This window comes from Zootermopsis nevadensis, unplaced genomic scaffold (genome assembly GCF_977971745.1).
Source record: "Zootermopsis nevadensis isolate Lab colony 2312 unplaced genomic scaffold, Znev_1.0 Znev_ptg000009l, whole genome shotgun sequence".
Lineage (NCBI taxonomy): Eukaryota > Metazoa > Arthropoda > Insecta > Blattodea > Termopsidae > Zootermopsis > Zootermopsis nevadensis.
Genome location: NW_028259141.1, coordinates 6,288,448 through 6,307,940, shown reverse-complemented (window position 1 = coordinate 6,307,940; position 19,493 = coordinate 6,288,448). Strand labels below are relative to the sequence as shown.

The 19,493-nt window shown below is 36.0% G+C and overlaps 1 protein-coding gene across 20 annotated transcripts in view; it reads right to left on the bottom strand.

Annotated features, from left to right (window-relative positions):
• Rbp (RIMS binding protein) overlaps window positions 1–19,493 on the bottom strand; it is a 95,291-nt gene that overhangs the window by 60,320 nt on the left and 15,478 nt on the right. For 17 of the 20 annotated variants that reach the window (XR_015534358.1, XR_015534359.1, XR_015534360.1 and 14 more), the window contains exons 3-9: window positions 18,495–18,584; window positions 16,784–16,879; window positions 15,505–15,672; window positions 13,736–13,958; window positions 12,611–12,739; window positions 7,669–8,253; window positions 86–400 (exon numbers count right to left, since the gene is read on the bottom strand). Coding sequence is in view for 17 of the 20 variants with exons in the window: in XM_087345881.1 (XP_087202007.1) it covers window positions 86–400; window positions 7,669–8,253; window positions 12,611–12,739; window positions 13,736–13,958; window positions 15,505–15,672; window positions 16,784–16,879; window positions 18,495–18,584 (1,606 nt within the window). In the remaining 3 variants the exon portion in view is untranslated. The remainder of the gene's footprint in view (window positions 1–85; window positions 401–7,668; window positions 8,254–12,610; window positions 12,740–13,735; window positions 13,959–15,504; window positions 15,673–16,783; window positions 16,880–18,494; window positions 18,585–19,493) is intronic. The other 3 variants (XM_087345886.1, XM_087345897.1, XM_087345898.1) reach the window with 3 other exon arrangements.

Genomic DNA, 19,493 nt, shown 5'->3' with positions numbered 1-19,493 from the left:
GAAACACACGTCATACCAAAATGGGTCTTGAAATAATACATGTTTGTTGTTTTCTTTAGACAGGTACATGAAAATAATAACTCACTGTCCAAGTCATAGTGAGTGGTGAGAATGGCCGGCACTGTCGCAGGCAGCTGAGGCATCAGCCTATGTTGTAGTTGAGTTGACTGGTGAGGCACTAGCCCCTGAGGTACCAACCCTGCAGCCGTCTGCATCATGTACTGCGCTGGCTGCAACTGTGCTTGCGAGACAAACTGTAACTGTGCAGTAGGTCCCGTCGGAGGCGCAGGTAGCATGGGAAGGCTTGTAATAAAACCTATTGTTTCACCAGTGGCAACTGCATTGGAAGGAGCACCCATTACCCCTCCAACAGTAGCCGTAGAAACATTTCCAGACAAACCTAGGAGACATGAGTAAACAGCTGAAAACTCAATTGACAGATAACATTAAGAGTGTATTCAACAACTATGGTGCTATTAAATAAAGTTATGGGACATATAACTTCTGCTTTTGGGAGAAAGTCATGTGGTATGGCTGAGAGAAGTATTTTATGTAGGCATCTGGAAAGCCAGTTGGCTGCAGAGCCTGTAGCATTGACTATAGGTTTGTGAATTTTTGGAAGCCAGTAAAAGGTAGCTGATGCCATATACCGAATTCTGGCATGTCCTTCACTAAAACCATTTTTAACAAAATTCAAAAATAAATAAACCAAAAATTAATAGGATCAATGACATATAACTTAAAACAATTATATTGCATATAAATACAACAAACTAGGCATAATTAACAAGTCTGCTCAAGAACAAGCAGTCAGTATGAATAACTTTGGACCTGATGCCTAAAGTAATTTATACACATGCACAGTTAAATATTCAGAAAGATAGTAAAGATTTAAGAATCTGCAATATAAACATAATTAACCATTCTTGAGAATCAAAAACAGAAAATTAAACATGAATATTTTGCCATGATCCCAGTATAAAAACTTCATAATTATTTAATCATACTGTATACTGCTGTACACACCAGTAACCACAAATATTATTCTGATTAAGTGTTTTGATTGACAATATGAAAGGTAGTTTTACATTCACAATTTGCAAAAAGCCACAAAATATAATCACGTTTCTGTCCCATCTTATTTTCAGTGATAATTCTGTAGCTACAATTCTTTGTCAGGTGTTCTTCATGCTCTAGTATGAAAAATCTTGTATTCCAAAGAGTATACCTTTCCAACCTAGTTATATTTATGTCTTTCCTCTGATAGAAATTCAAATTATTTTATTCATTCTTAACATATAATACTTTCAGGTAATGAGATGTTTGAAGATCTTAGAGAATATGTACTGAAAAATGGTTGACCACAACTATGAATGATCCATACTGAGTTTCCACCATAATTCTGTGACAAATATCTACTGATTATGCAACACTCATAAAAAATTTAACAGCTTCTTCTTAATTTTGATCTTTCAGATCAGGGCATGTGTGCTGATATACAGTGACGTTTACTATTACACAAATTAAGTCTCCAACATAATTACATAACAAATGTCTAAAGATTATTTGTTAGTCGTATATCATGTAACTCAAGTAGGTGATAAATTCTTTTCTTTTTATACTTGTTTATGTTGCCATTGAGGTCCTTAGATGAAGCTTGTAGCCATGTACAATATTCACAATCCAGACAAATTTAAAATGCAGTATAAGTACACATCTAACCTAGCTGGCTGGTAACAACAACGTACCTCACAAGAAATTCTTGCTAGTGAAATGTTATCACGTAATGATGAAGATATAATTATATTGTCAATTATCCTAAGTACAGATTAAGTCTACAAAACTTCAGAAGCTGGCAGAATTTCTCCATATTCAGGTAAAAAATAAGTGAAATAAAACAGATACTTAGTCATGTCTGTTCAACAAATCAAACTTTAGCTACTGGGCCAGTAATGACTAGTATTTCCAATCTCTCTCTTTTTTCTTAACTTAAGATGGATAAAGAACAAGCCACCAGTTCACTAATACAAATCTTCAGCACTACATGATATGTCCATATATGATCTGCCATCTGGGTGTTTTTCTTTTTAACAAAATGCGATAAAATTTAATGTGAACTGTTGTTATAATCTACACAAATGACTGTACTACTGATAACGTACACCAATCAGAGCTGTAGCTTCATTTGTATATCAAACTTCTTTCACACGTCGCTTGCAGGGTTAAAGGCACATCAGCACGTCAAGTTAATCCTATATGCCATGAAGCAAACTAAGAAAAAATGCTTAACAGCCCAAATAATATATACCTAGTGGTGTCATTCAACTAGATCATATGGACTTCAGTAAAAATGTTTAATTGCAAGCATTTTCTTGTTACTAAGAAAACTAGACCAGTCATAATCAAAAATAAGTCTTCATCTCTACCCAACCCTATCTCATACCCTTATACATATACGGTAACTCTCTTTTTTCAACACAAACACACACGTCAGTTTGATTTAGTGCAATGAGCACTAAGACATACTGAGGCTGCAAAAAGAAGTCCGATGGATGGCAGGGATGATAATGTTTGAAGTTTCTCTGTTTCTTCTTATTGGTGTATTATCCTCCCGTCTATCTCAGACGGCCAAAAGCGGATGACGCTAGCGTAAGTTATTACTATCAACATACCTGCAAACAGAATGGCTACATGGCTGAGGGGAAATGCAGGAAAGTATAGCAGCTTGAGGAAAATGTGGATGGGGTTAATTTGTAAGACTTCTTTCTGTGGCCACAGTAAAATTTCACCATCTGAAAATGTGTTTTCAGTCCTCTTTCTCTTTTGATTTTCAATATATACCTAAGTAAGGTGGACTATTTTATTCTAGATTTGAGGTTCTCATCATGATGCCAATTGTGATCTGGGATGTAGCCCCATGTAGGTTTGCACATGTGGTTACCAAGATTTCAGAGAAAGTACCTACAAACCAACAAAACTACACAATCCAGGAGACCACAATCGACTACATTGTTTCACATCATTTTGAATAAGATCCACAAGAGAAATTTCTGGCCACTTATACTTCTATCATTAATAAACAGCTTTATACTCATACCACTAACTACAGTTTTATGTAAAAACAAATGCAACCCAGAGACTTTATTATCTAAGTTATATAATTTCACAAGAGTATTTCCAGAAAAAAGACAAAAATATAGACAAGCATTTTATAAAAAATAAGAAATGGACATATTCTGGACTTTGAAAAGAGTGTTAAATCATTTCCTGCTTGGCTACATCGGTTCAAAACTATTATTGGCTAAAGCCAAATAATTAGTTTGACCATCACTACACTGCCAGCTAATTCTAGTAGAAGCATAGGATTGCGTAACTGTGAATGGCAGCCATCATTCAGTGCCATGTAATACAATGAATCAGATCTACCAGCGTCCGTCTGTCAGATCTCTTTAGTTTAAGCAAAGCATAACCGTATGAATAATTTAATTTCCTTCTTCAGACTGGTAAATGATATCTGTATGGAGATGAATTATTATTGTCATCTTGTATATGAGGAAAGTTACATTTATATTTTTAATAAACGTTTTATAGCATATACCTACAAAAGAAAGTTGATATATAATAAATTTTGTAAAAATAAAAACTTCATAGACATTATCCATCATCTTAATTTGATTAAAAACATGACTCAAGAGACTGGTATCCATCTCTGCCATCAAGTAAGTGCATATGTAAGAATGGCATAACCTAGCAAGTTGGTTGGCCTACTGTAGTCCGGAGATAGGGACTAGCCGTATAGACTGGGCCTAACAGAGTACGTTTTACCTGACGACAAAAACAAATTCAAGTCTCCAAAACATCACGTTTTTAATTAAATTAATATTATGGATAAGGTCAAGTTAGTTTTTTAATTTAATAAAAAAACATCACAAAATTTCAAATTTAAATGAAATTAATGTTTTAAATAGGTGCAATCTCGAAGCAAGAACAGTGCATAAATAAGAGTATTGTCACATAACACAATAGTTAAATTAACAGACTGCAGCCAATCAAAAGACTGAACAAAACCAACACCACATAACAAACATAAAGTGCTAAAGAATTCTCTTTGTACTAATTCAAGTCCACCTGCCATACTTCCGACCCCCACAGCAAGCAAGAAACATTTGAAAACAACATATTAAAACGTGATTTGAACAAACTGTATTATGAAGAATTCAACTAAACATCAAAACTTCTATTGAACAACAGATTAAAGAAAGGGTCAGCATATCTCAGTCTAATGCACAGTAAACTAATGAGCAGCTATGGTAGATGAGGAAAGGGTAAGCAACCTATGTACTTCATGTCAGAAGAAGGTAATTTGCAAAAGATGAGGTTACACAGCATGCGCTTACCTATAACAGAAGACAGGTGCTGCTGCAGAAGATGAACATTTACTGATCACATTTAAAAGGGTTCATGTCTTGTCTCTTATCATCCTACACTTATCTCTCTTTCAAAATCAAAAGTTATATGATACTTTTATGTAAAAAAAATTGAATAAGATTAAATATGAAGCTGAAGCCAAACAATCAATCTAGGTTATTAACCAATAACTAATCCTTTAAAGCAACATGGTCACTATACGCACCACCTTCTTCGACAAACAATAATTCTGTATTCTGCTTACAAACTGGATTTATGGGTTTTATATAATTCTCAGACCAAACAGTAATTATTATCCTTAAAACAATATAAACTTAACTTTGTAATGGAGTTGTGTTGTTTTCTCTTTGAGGTAAAAACTGAATTCTTGCGTGCTATTTAAACTTCAGCTTCAAAGGGATAACAAAAATTAAATTGAAATAACATGTGCTGATCTTTCAAAGAATAAGATTAAGCGTTTCAAAAGTTTTGTGCTATACTTTAAAATTATTTTCAATGTTTTAAATTTATTACTTTTTCTCTCTCCTTTACAATATGCAAATATTTGGTCAGTATTCAAAATTTAACAATAATCTAAGAACCTACTACTACATTAATTTTAATTATATCCAGACTTTTTATGTGTATGGAATATAGACATCTGCACACAAAAGTGGGAAAAACATATTAATTCAATTACGCAGTTCTTTAACTGGGATTATTTATGCTATCCTTATTCTCACTGTCATTATCATTCTCCTTTTCCTATTAGATACTTCCAAATGAGCAATCTGATAGTTAAAGGCTTTTCATTTAATCCTGAACATTATATACAAATCTTTCTCCAAAATATTCAATGGACAAGGACCAACAAACAAGGCCTGTGCATTTCATAAACACAAAAATCCAGTGTCTAATTCGGTGATCAGATATAGATAGATATTTGAAGAAAGAAACACAATAAATACACAGCATAACTGGTTCAAGGTACATCAGTATAGTATTACAACATCAGGATAAATGTGAACACAGACAAGAAGAACACAATGCAAATCAAAACCAATGTTTAGAAAATGGATACAAGACACAAGCATAAGTAACGTTCTCCCAGTTTTCTTACATTTTATCCATCACCTGTAAAATATAAAAATGCCAAACTAATCAAATACCTTGCATATATTTGGGATCAATGTAATATCCAGCATTCAAATCTCTTGCAGCAGCAGCAATGCCTTAAGGCGAGTGCATGACGTCTGTCATCAATTACACTCCCCTCCTCTGGCATGACTATGTATCCAAGAAATAATTTCTCTGGTACAGCTATCAGCCACAGAACTGTGCTAAACAGTGTCTAGCCTATGAGTCTGAATTTGCCTGAGACAAAAACCACACTTACGCTGGTGATCACGACTACCACTTCGAGAACCATGACCATACATTATCTGCGGGACTTTAAGGTAGTGTTTCTTTGAGTCAGCACAGTGTCGCAGTTGTTGATGTACTGATGGTTGTTGCTGTGGCTGTCTGCAGGTTCGTAAAATACGCCCCGAGCCCAAGACATTGTGTTCGGGGACTGGAATAGTGATGGTGGTACAATCTGAAGTATCACCTGTACCAACATGAGAATAATGGGGGGAAAAAAGAACTCTGGACTTGAAAATTATGCTTAATGATTTATGGTGTTTTAAGGCAATTTGTTTCAACTGGATGATCAAAAAGAAGACTTGTGTAATATGGTGCACATATGTTTAAGACAAATTATCAAATGTCAAACATATTTATTTCACAGGACTGCAGAAGAACTGATTAAATATTAAAACATTCACAGACATGAAATTCATAACACTAAAGGAAAGCCTGCATAATTATAGTGTGAATAATTTGGGGGGGGGATACACACACACACACACAATTTTATACTATAATACATAATGTATGAATATAATATGCAAGATATCTGCGTCAGGCAATATTAGAAGCTTTTGCCTCGCATTTTCATGACGTATCATTCTAAGTGGAAGATTATTTGAGGAAGAAAACATCACCAAAATGCTCCAAAAAACCTTTTGTCTTAAACATTAAAATCAATTAAATGCAGTAAGAGTTTTCCAATAGCAAGCAGGATAAAAACTGTGGCACAGAAGGATTTGATGAAGAACCTGTAAAAATACAGCAGATGAGATGAGATGAGATGAAGGAAATGTAAGAAAATAAAGCAGCAAAACTGTATCACTTACTGATAGCAAACAAATCAGAAAGAAATGCCCATTAAAATATCAAGTCTCTCTTTAAATTAAAACCAAACATCATACTCACAACCTGCTAAAGTCAAGTTCTATGACACTGAAAGGAATACAAAAAATTATATGACATGCATCATAAGACTGCATTGTAAGTGTCCAATGCATGAGAATTTAACAAATAGAAGAGCATCCATAAGTTGCCAGTGATCACGTTCCTTCCAGATTCCAAGGTGACCCTTCATGCAGCAAACTCACGTTTCACATATTAATTAAGAATGGAAACAAATAAATTTTTAAAATCAAATCTCTCTCCATTATCATCAGCATTATAATTTCTTATTCTTTCTTGTGTGGTTTACAAAAATTGGGTTAAAGCTACATTAGTTCATTCATTCTTTCTTTTGGCAATTAGCATTGTCATTGTTTGTATTTCATTTATATCACACTGAACTGCATATAATACACATATACTGAGCTGGATTAACTTGACAGATACTTGGTCTTCAGAATATTCTTGTATGTATTAATTAATGAATCATCACAATCATACAGAAATTAAAGTTTCGGGGTCTGCAGTGGCCGCGCAGTCTGAGGCGTGGGTCTTGTGCCACTTGGTCGCGACGACTGTGGGTTTGAATCCCACTCAAGCCATGGATGTTTTTCTGTGTTGTCGTCCAAGGTGTCCTACCGAATGTCCATAGATCAAGCCAACTAAAAGGTTGGAGACCCGTAAAGGGTACCGGAAAATGTACAAACATTGTTAAACAGGAAAAAGAATAAGAAATTAAAGTTTCAAAAAATATTTAATTACAATAGGATAGAATTAGATCATCCAGCAAATAACTTTAATTGTACAACCACAGCTTTCTATTATTTGAGGTTTAATGTTCTATCAAGGACCATAACACACTACATTGTGATCACATGGTAAAGCAGAGGTTCACCTTGAAAACTGGAGGCGTGCATCCAAGCCATATCAAGCAATCCAGGCTGAAAAATAATGTGAGAAAACACTTACCAATAGTAGATCTGGTCTTGTCCAGTTCTGCGAGGATTCGGTTGTCCTGTTCAATCTTTGCCATGATACGATCAATTTCACTGGAGCTTTGGACCCCAACAGTTGAGACACCCATGGACGTTCCAATAGGAGAACCAGTCCTCCCTTGCTGCAGCTGCGACTGTGCGTGGCCGCCACTCTGTGCGTACATCTCCGTCCCAGTTCCAGTGTTACTGGCAGCTACGGAAGGTTCCACGGTGCAGGTGTTGGGCAACAATGGGAGAGAGTTTGGTGGTTGATTTGGAGCAGTTGTTGTATTAGGTAAAGAGGTAGATGAAAATGGGCCACAACGAATAGAAGAATTAATAGCTGGCGGATTAGAAGTAGAATTATTCACACCATAGTGGCTGTTTGACATCTGATAGATTGAAGTTAAATCTGAAACAGAGGGACTTTTCCAAACACCAGGGTTTGGAGCAGGAGGATGTGTGTAATATGGATGTTGCTGCATGCAATATGAGGGGGTGAACCCTCCAAGAGAAGTTACCCCAGAGGGAAATACAGTTCTAGGAAACGGAGAAAGAACGACTCCTGATGAACCGCAACCTAAAACAGCGTAACAGGGTGAACAGGAGGGAGGGTGGAGGGGAATGATAATATGGCGAATTAGCTTCCACAAAGAAACTAAGAAAACAGTGAGAAAACAACAAGTGGACAACATACTTTATGCAACACAAATCAACGCATGCAACGACTGACAAATCAATAAAACACAAAAATGAGTGCAAATTAAATATAAACATGAGGGTACTTTACACTGAGTGACAAGCAAATGAGAGAAACTTTTACAGCAACAATAAATATGCTCCATGCAAAGTATAAAACTGAAAGAAGGTCATGCAGTAAGGATAAGAAGATAGGTAAAAGTCACCTTCAATCATATCAACAACTTGGCCAACACTTTGTCATGCCTTCAAACATCAATCAAAGTACATAGACACACCCAAAGAACAACAACTGATATACAGATTTGTGAAAACATTGTAGTGTCAGATTGCTTATAAGTTTCTTGACTGTATCAAGTTTTTCAATAGCATATTAAAATGTACCTGCATAACAAAACAAACACTGAAGCATTATACTGAGATACATTTAGTAATCTCCTGAGCTGTGATGCCATGGTCTTGTATGTGGTTATCAGAGTTTCTGATGAAAGTATCACCTCCATCTTCAGGTGGGTCAGATGAAGATGTTGATAAGCACCTACAGGACCATGGCATCACAGAACAGAATACCATAAACATGTGAGAACCTCAAATCTCACATGCATTTCATAGTTTGTATAATATTTGCTGTGAACTACACAAGTTTATTTTTCTTGGTATTCTGCAAAGGAAAGGTAATTTTGTTACTTGCAGAAAACTGTTAATTCAAAGTCAGCCACCATATTTTCCTGAAAAAGACCACAATTCAGTGCTACCCCTGATAAATGATTTGTATTGCCACATGTGGATTTTATCCGTCCAACTTCACACGACTGTTCCAACTGATAGAACTATAACATTTGAAAATACTAGTTTAAACAGACCAAATTATTAAATATGGAAATAATTCTTTTTTATTACAGATGCATAAAACCCACTCAGAAAATAGAAGCCAAGAACCTGGATCATCCTTGTTCATGATGTAATCATGTCTTCTTGAAAGACCCTAACAATATCAGGGGCACAAAATAGACCCCGAAGTGGTCTAAACGCCTAGAATGACTGAAAAATTGTCCTCCTAGATCAATACCAACGTAGGTGTCAGGTCACATATCAATCAACCTCTATCAACATTTTAAATGTCTCATTTTCTTATCTAAAAAACACGTTTCATTGCCTGGCCTTATTGTGTGACAGCTCATTTTATTCTGCAAGCAGAAATTGGCAGAATACTGCTCTGTGCTTTAACATCTGATAACATCACATCTCTGCTAGTGCTGTCTGTGTTGTGAAGATAAGTTAAGGCTTTAAATCTCCAAATAAAGCAAAGAGAGGCATCTCCACAGAAGTTTACTAAGCGAGATTTTCGGTTCTAACAACAGCAAGTATAAAGATGTCTGTTTTCTGAGTTTTGAACCATGTAGGCTCATCACCCTAATGATGGATGAAGCAAGTACTTCTGAAACGTTGGCAAACTTCTACCAGACTACACGGTACAACAGCCCAGAAGATAGCCATCTTCACACTTGCCACTGTACAATCATTGACCACATTAATTCTCTTCTTCCACTGAAGAGATGAACACACTGATACGGAACAGAAAACGATTGGTAACAGTGTCTATGAGTAGGAACATCAAAAATACAATACCTGACCAAATAACACTACATTCAACTAATTCTATATATAAATTCTGGTGTTTATGAAGAAATACAAATAAAGCAGTCAAGGAGCAACATGATTTGATAGAACAGTCTCTAATTCCACCTCTCCTATTATACCGCAGCATATGCAAGTGAGATAACTGATAGATGTGATTTACAGGACTGTCCATAAATTTACTAGTTACACAACTGACAAAAGAACATGACCTACATACAGCTTTTCCGCATCGTATTTTGCAGCTGCTATAAGTCTGCTGGTGGAGGACACCAACCAATGAATCTTGTCTACTTTCTAAATGTTTCTTGCTCAAAATAGACATAGCATAGAAAGTTGACTTAACAGGCAGATGTGATAGGCCCCTCACATTTTTCATACATTACTCAAACAATGACAACACTATTGACAACAATTATGATAGACAAAGCAAACAGTAACTTGCAGAGCAATTCCTATTTGAAATACCACACCATTTCCAAACATCTAGCTGTTGATAAATTTCAAAGGCAGGGTAATCTGACCATAAATATAACAGCAACACATGCTATTACTTGATCCAAAATATAAAATAATGAGTGAAGATATAGTATATGGTCTGCACAAAGCAAAGAAAATAAGCCAAAATTTCAATGTATGTACAACGTGTTGAACAATGCTTCAGACTTTATCAAACCAAACTGCAATTCTTAAACTGATCACACCACTGCATTTTATAACAACACATATTTTGCTATTGTCGTGACATTTTTTGAATATCAACAACTTGATAAACAGACTAAGCTGTGTAAATTTTGTGAAAGGGAACTAGATAAGCAGATACATTTACCTTTGAACAGTTCTGTGGACCAATAAAGAACGAATAATTGCTAGTAGAGAGATTACAAGTGTTGCAATCTATCACAGGATCATGATGTACTTCTGGGTTTTGACACCATGTAGACTCAGTAGAAGAATCTATACAAGTATGAGATATCAGCAATATGAAGAATCTAGATGCATCAACTAACAACTAACAGTTCTACACAATGCCAAAACCCATAACATCATAATCCTCACTGCTGCAAAAACCCAAAATCTGTCAAAGGATTGTTAATAGGCAAAGCCACACCTTAGAAATTGTCTACTGATTATAAATAAATCCTTAACCATCTTAGTAGCATATAAAAACTTCCTGGCACATAAGCAAAAACAATGTTCTGTTCCTGTGAATATAACAAATTGTTTCTATAATATTACATGATAAGCCAGCATAATACACTTACACTTTCTCTAACTTTAAACAAAGTTTCATTAAAAATGGAATGAATGCTACGTAGATGTATGTAACAACATTAAAGATGGATAGCTGCATTTCATTGCTGGAATATCTTCATGTTACCTGCATTTCTTTTACATGTGTCATGAAGGTCCAAACCTCGCATACATTTACTTTTGACACTGTACATCTGTGGACGTCATACACTCTTAAGTAAAACTGTTTTGTGTCTGTGAAAATATGTAACTAGAGTATGGCTCTTCTCAAAAGACAGCCATCTTAACACTCATCACCCTGAGAACCTGAAGTCTCACAAATGTGTAACTGTTTTATAACATACGTATGACAATTCAGCACATCTGTAATCTATGGTCAATGTTACACATCACAGTTATAGAAAAATCAGATATTTTAAGTTTATTTTAAAGCCATCTTCAGATATTGGACCACAAGGTTCCTTTAATTGAGGCTAAAAACAACTGAGAAAATCCAATCTGAACTACTCAGGCTGCTAGTTGAGACAATTTTTTCTGCAATGAATACTGTAAGCCATATTTCAGTAATCAGATACATTATTTGTGTGATTATTTATTCGAACCGCGGGCCGCTAGTGGTGCACCCACGCATATTCCTGGAGAGAAGGACTCAGCTCACTGAGTTACACAAACCCTGAATTAAATCACCTAAGCCGGGTGGTTATAAAAGGTTGTAGGTGATAACTTCATTCCAGTATTATTTCTTTTCCTGCAGTATTCTATACTTCATTACACAGAATGAATTAGACCTTTACTTTCTGTAACTGCTACGCACATAGCTGAGTATTATTAACCGTTATCATACAGGAACAGTGAATTTTAACCCCCATACTTCCAGGCTACAAGCTAGACATTATCTACAAGGTTAAATGTTTAGTGGTATATTACCATGACACATAGCCAACTAGACCGATTGTAAACAGCGATATGAACCTGATAAAGGTTAAAAAGAAATAGTTAACCCCATATCCAAAGCACTGTAACTTTCAAGCCATATTTTTAATACATTTTATAAAAATAAAGTAAGTAGTATATATGAGCACATGACAGAAAAATACAGTACACACACAGTAAAATACTGCATAAGCATTTGCATTAACATTCCTAACCAGTGCAGATTGCATCCAATGCTTACACATGTATGATCGTTTCATTCACAAGTTCTGTCAGGAAAATTATCTTTGCTCTTACTAACTTTATGAATCATGATTTTTTTTTCCGTATCTGATGCAACATTGCCCATAGATAATGTTTGAGTGATATTAAGTGGCAAGTTGTATGTTACATGAGTTTAAGTTAAGTTCTACCTGGAGCGACAGATGTGCCATGGCTTCTACTCAGCACCGTCCTGGCGGAGGGCCCTGTAAACTGGTGCTGATCCAGAGGTGTGGAACGACCTGTGGTCTCCAGACGACCAGAGTCTGTCAAACCAAAACCTAATAAGATTCATTATAGACTTGTCCACCATTTCCCTTTTCATATTTTTCTAACAATACGTACACATTAAAACAAATTAAACCCAACAACCAACAAGAACAAAAGTTGGTGGTTTGCAGAGAGAGAGCAGAATACAAATTATGTCACTCTTGCTAACAATTCTTTGCACATTTTCAATGCTTATATTACATGCTTCAGCATTATGTCCTTGTGTTTAGCAACATAATGGACTGGCATGCTAGTGTCCGCTTCATGATTGAAGTAACTGAGTATTCTATATGCTAACTAGCCGAGCAAGTATACAGCAAGTGATTGAAGCTGAATGGGTAAGAAGAGCACACGACAGTAGAAGCACAGAAGTGAGCAAAACTCAGCCACCACCATTCATGTCGGTCAGTATAGTTCCATCAAATACACTAAGAATTAAATGTATTCCACACCAAATTACAATTTCTATTACTCTTCTTTTTCCAGTTTAACAATGTTTGTACATTTTCTGGTACCCTTTACAGGTCCCCAACTTTTCAGTTGGCTTGATCTATGGACATTCGGTAGGACTCCTTGGACGAGGGATCGGCCCGTCGCAAGGCCTCTACTTGTACACAGGACAACACAACACAGAAAAACATCCATGGCTTGAGTGGGATTCGAACCCAAGGTCAATGCGACCAAGTGGCACAAGACCCATGCCTCAGACCGTGCGGCCACTGCGGACCCCCACAATTTCTATTATAAACTTATTAAAAATTAGACCATGAGTACTTCCTTCCATCAATTTTCTTTCCATTCAATACCATATAACCCATGATAAAGACTTTCTCATTAAACCAAGAAATGACTTACTTCTGAAGCTGTGATTTCTTCTATTACACACACATACATACATTTTTCAGTAATAAGATAAAATACATACATTGAAACCTCACTAATTTGTAACTGTACAAACTTTGCTCTCCTTGGCAGCATAACTTAATCTGAAGCAGAAAAATGTTTACCTGGTGTGGAGGTACCCGATTCTGGTGAAGTTTGGACTTCCTGGTTGGTGGAACTGGCACGTGACAATTTCCATCCTGTACCACTGGATGTGGAAGGACCCATGGTTGCAGACACTGCAGAGGTCCCTTGTGACGACCGCTTGATTGACGCCATCTCCAGCAGAAGCTCTTCATGTCGAACATTCTGTAACTCTGTCTTCTTCTCGAGCTCACGAATCTTTGACTAAATAATTAATATATTTTTATGCATTACTGGGTTAAATGACATTAGCATTTCACTATTCAGGTCTACATATTGAAACACATAACTAAGTTATTGGATTTAATAGTGTACTAGCAAAAGCACCGATTCTTCCATTTTTTAACTGAACTAAAAAAAAATTTCTTTACTGTGGCAAAAAGTGATTAAAGGCTCCAGGAAACTGTACTGAAATAATTAAATTGCAAATTTATTATAATGTAGTTATAAATTTAAGTTCCTATTGACACAAGCACACAAATACAAAGTATTTCAGTGAAATCTAGTATGGACATCATGTAACTGGCGTACACCCAAAAACCAGGTTTTCATTTGCCACTTCACAACATATGTTATTGTATATATTTTTATTTAAGAGTAAACAGTACTTTTGTACGTGAAAAAGGAAATTTTTGTAATAATGGCATTTGTTATACTAAGATTTTACTGTATTCACCATGCAAAAATATGCTTCTAGCATAAGTTCTGGACTGTAGAGAGATAAAGGTTTTATGTCACATAAACATTTATTGTATAATAAGCTCTCATCAAGAACAATTATGAAATGTGATACAAGTTTCATATAGAGAAAGGTTCATATTGGACTGATGATGTATCAATATGAAATTTTCCTGAAAAACCATAGCGTATACCCCTAATACTAGATGTTGCCATGTTTGTTTATTTACTTATGGTTTCTTTATCAATATTGTCTGTAACTCAGACTGTATGTCAAATGACAGCATGATTAATCAATAATAAACTGGAAAGGGTAGAAAAGGAAACAGCTGGACATACGTAATTTAAGGTACTAACTATTCTGATTTGTTTTGAGGGACTGAGGAAAACTAAATAACAACAAAAATCAGAATATAAAGTCACTGGACCAATATCTGAACCCACAATCTCCCATAAAGTACAGTCCACAGACCAGGAGAAAATCCCTGCTAGGAATTTGATATACGCGCATGCGCAAGATTTCGCGGTGAGTGATGACCGATCCTGAAAGCATTCGTTCCACAACCACTGATCGAACAACAGACGACAGGCTTTCATGCGTTCTAATGGGTACAGCTTTAAGATTACCTCACAGCGGCACAGTGATTTAATCTAGAATATTATCGCAACACCCGCAGAACACATTAGAGGTGCACTCACTACACGCTACTCTTAACGGCTTGATGTTTTCAGTCTGTGTGTAGTAGCGTAAAACTCTGACGTATCACACTTCCCACCAATAGCAGCCCTATAGTCCACCTGATAAGTAACATTCCCCCCGCACCACATCAGAAACGACTTCCCTCAGCAGGGTTTTTCTCGTGATCTGTGGACAGTAAGAGTCTAACCACCAAGCTGTGATGTTTAGTTTCATCAATGTTTTTGAGCAGTTCTAGACATGAAAACAATTTAAAGAGATTCTGAAACTTGACATGCACACAGAGATTTATAATAATTTCAGAAATTAGGTCCTATTCAGTCACTACAAGAAATGTAATAACTAGTCTTTCAGTTATTGCTGAAATGAACATACCTGCAGTGCTTCGATAGTTTCATAATTCTTGTTTTTCTTTTCAGAACTGGTATTTGTGCTGAATTTTGTTAAACGCTGTAGTTCACTTTGTTTATCCCGAAGTTGGCTCAATGCTTCTGCATGTTGACGTTCCAGTTCTTTTCTTTTGTCTGCAGCATCGCGCATTTGCTAGATACGACAGTAAACACGGTGTAGAATGAAGGTGCATGGAAAAAAAGAAAACAAAACAAAACAGGAAGATGTAACAAGCACTTTATTATTAAGAAATAAAAGAGTGACATTTCTACTTTCATCTACCTGTAAATTCATACTCTGATATCTTGTTATTAGATAATTGTTCATTAAAGCCAGTTCCCAACTTGTATTTCTTTATATTGTTTAAAATCAATACTTGGAGTTGACAGCAAAACCTCTCTCTCAAAAATGTAGTAAAACCAAATTTTACAACTTTAATTATTACAAGTAGCTTATTTCTGATGCATGCAAGAATCATAATGTTGAGTATGATACGACATTGCATCTAAGAGAAGGCCATTTTATCAATGTCGACAGAAAAACAAAGAAAGGTACAGCCGTAATTCTTCATAATTCTGACACATCACAATACACACACTATAAATTTTTAAACAAATAAAAATTAGACATTCTCTCTTTGCTTATGGGTTATAGTTTTGTACTACAGTTTACCAGAAAATATTGTTCCCAAACCTTTAACTTTGGATAAACAATCTCAAAATAATTTCCAGATGACAAATTCCACTTCTGGCCGTACAAAGTAATTTGCCTTTTTGCTGCTTTTCCCATGTGATGGTTCCTTCCACCTGATTGTATTTTAAACAGAACACATGCTGCTGACTTTCTTCCACTGTTTGTGCAAGGACAACAATCTACATTCACTCTTAGTTTTGTTACAAACTATGTTATTTCACATATTTTGCCCCGACTATATTCTCTTCCCTGAGGAAATTCACAGACCTGAGGTCCAAGGTTCTCATAGCAGCGAAGACATCGACTGTGGTCTTCTAAATTGCGTATATAACCTCATTTCAATCCTGAAGATGCAGGTGATACATTCCTCCAGATGGTGTCACAATCCAGAATACCACAATCAGTTTCCCCTCAGTGTCTGAATTCCTACTGTGGTAGATGCTTCTTTATCTAACCAAATTTATCTAGAATTTAACTACTTATTCGTAATACATAATAAACATTAGTAGCTTAAAAAATTTTAAACCCTTCAGTTCCAAAATTTTAACTGTTATTACATGTATATTCTTACCTTAAGGATTGACTCAATATCTCCTGACCTATTAGTGCTACTACTGCTACCAGGCTGTACCGATCCAGGTAGCCCACTGCGACCCTCTCCGCTCACCTGAAACACATAGATTAAACGTATGCATCTATGTTCACATTCAAATATAAAAATTCCTCTGACCTAGCAAGGCATGGTGGAGCAAACCTGGGGATCATACCTTGGTTGTGTAAGTTCCAAGGAATTAGGACCCTAAGGATGGCTTGGCTGCTGGGAAAAAGACCTGCAGTTTTGCCTACCTCCTGAGAATGGCAGGCCCAATGTGCTCTAGCCTAAAATGAGGGAAAGCCAGAGATTGCCAAGTCAAGGGCAAAGTCGTGGATTTTAAAGGCAGAGGGGGACATGATGTAGGGAAGCAAGCCTAATGGACAAATATCTGGAGGGCAGGCACAAAGTTCCAGGAAAGTCCTGTTAGGCCAAGCCTTTCTAGGGCAAACTCCAGAGGTGGAAGCCCTGGGAAGGTCACAACATTGGCATTGCAAGCCCTGAAGGTAGCTTATGACCCGGGGGCAATCCCTGTAAGACAACAGACCTACACAAATCATCTGACAAATAATAGTAATCATCGTCAATCACACAACATTTTTATTAAAAAATAATCATTAATATCATCCAGTGGATACAACGTCAATTCAAATGGCCACTGACAGATGACAGCAAGCTATCGGCTGAAAGACATAACAGATGGAGCGTACCCATAAAGTGTTCTCTGCTTGCGCAAGAGCATACAGAACACCAAAAAATGTAAAAGCAGCAAAAAATTCTCAGCACAGGGAACAGGAGAAGCTTGGAAAACAATGCACTTATGTCAAAGGGTTAAAAGATTAAAATTTCTTCTAAACTAATATTGATAAAATATACAGCATCTATGGGAAAACTGAAAAGCATACCACATGACACTATAGAATGTGTGAAAAACTTAACCAACAAATCAACGGTTTGGAGTGTGTCTTCAGTATAATAGGGCTCACATTCATCATGTACTTAACATGCTATTCTACACATAAAAAATTCATTAAGGTGAGTATTTAGGCCTGTCATACTGCAGATTCCAAAATTTGTTATTGTCCCAAACAGGACAACAAGTTCAGATTGCAGTCTCCTGGATTGATGCACCATGTGGTCTCCTGGTCGTACACCAGCATTTTGAATGAACACACTGCCAATTTTCATCCCTGAAAATGGAGACAGCATGATCCTCTAAAACATGAGACTATAGAATGCAACAACACAGAGGACCACAATTTAAACTCGCATCACCATGAAATCTAAAATTTACTACTTCGCTTATGTACCTCCTGAAGATGTCACTTTTCTGACTGCATTCCACAGACAGACTTATTATTAGATGTGTATATTTCAGTACTTCCCATACAAATTATATCCGCTACATGTTCATCGTTACATTGAAACACACCATGTACTTTCTTCCTCAAAACATTTTGTACTCAACACGAAATTCCTCCCTCTTAAAGTTTATCTTTCACTACATAAAACCTGTAGTACTGGAGCATTCTTCTTGAATTTTTAATTCTACCATCAACAATCACTCACAATTGTTTCAGCAAGAGAAGGGCTCTTTCAAAAGAAATGTGCCCATTTTAAACTTAAATAATCATATCAGAACACAAAGTAATTAGAATTTCAGTTTATTCGAATAAAACATACTGCTTACATTTTGCAGGTGTTGAACTTGCTTTTGCAAGTCTGTATTCTGGATTGTGAGCTCAGTGTTTTTTTCTAAAACACGCACCAACTGATCCTCCTGAAAGAATAAAATGTGTACTATTTACTGAAAGCAAGGAAGCTACAAACAATGTAAACAGATCATCATTCAATTCATGTAATAATACATAATTTTTGGAAGGTTCGATGTGTCTGGGAACCCACGCGTGTAATTATCTATTTAACGACTAATCTGTTATGGTCACACAGTGATCTCGTAATCCCTAAGCACTCAGAACGATTAGCCTTCAAACAGAATTGGGTAACATTCATGTGACTGCCAGGCATTACGCCAGTTGTTCTGCTTGCAAGTAAATCACCTGCCACTAGACTTCATAGCTTGACAAAGTGGTATGTACTCTGACCACTACAAGCCTGTCACTACACCCTTCAATATTCAGAGTTCAAATAAACAGCTGACATCAGTACTACTTTCTTAAGCCAGAGCTGGCATGAACATAATGTTTTACTTAACAGAAGTCAGTGATTCTGCTGTCTCATGGAACACTACTTAATTCAGAACTGAATTAAATCTAATCAATTTAGCAAACTCATTTTCAGTTGAGGGGATAAGAGATTTAGAGACTCTGAAAGAAAATTCTGAAACATTCTAAACCCAGACAATGTTTTCACTCAAAGACAAATACTTAATTTTCATTGCAGTGCCCCACAAACGTGGCTGTGGTGACAAAGTCATGGTAACATAAGCACTCTATCAAACATAGAGGAAATGACACTATAAAATGTAAAGGTAATTTTTTAATTTCTGAATTTGATTTGTTTAATTTGTTAATACAAGAAACAAATAAGTCATAATATAATTTTCTCATACTTTAGCAGAAAAATACCATAGCCTCACTAATTTACTATAATTCACATCCAAAATGGTCTCCCCCCCCCCAATCACACACACACAGTTACCAGTTGTGGGACATTAAGCGATATGAAT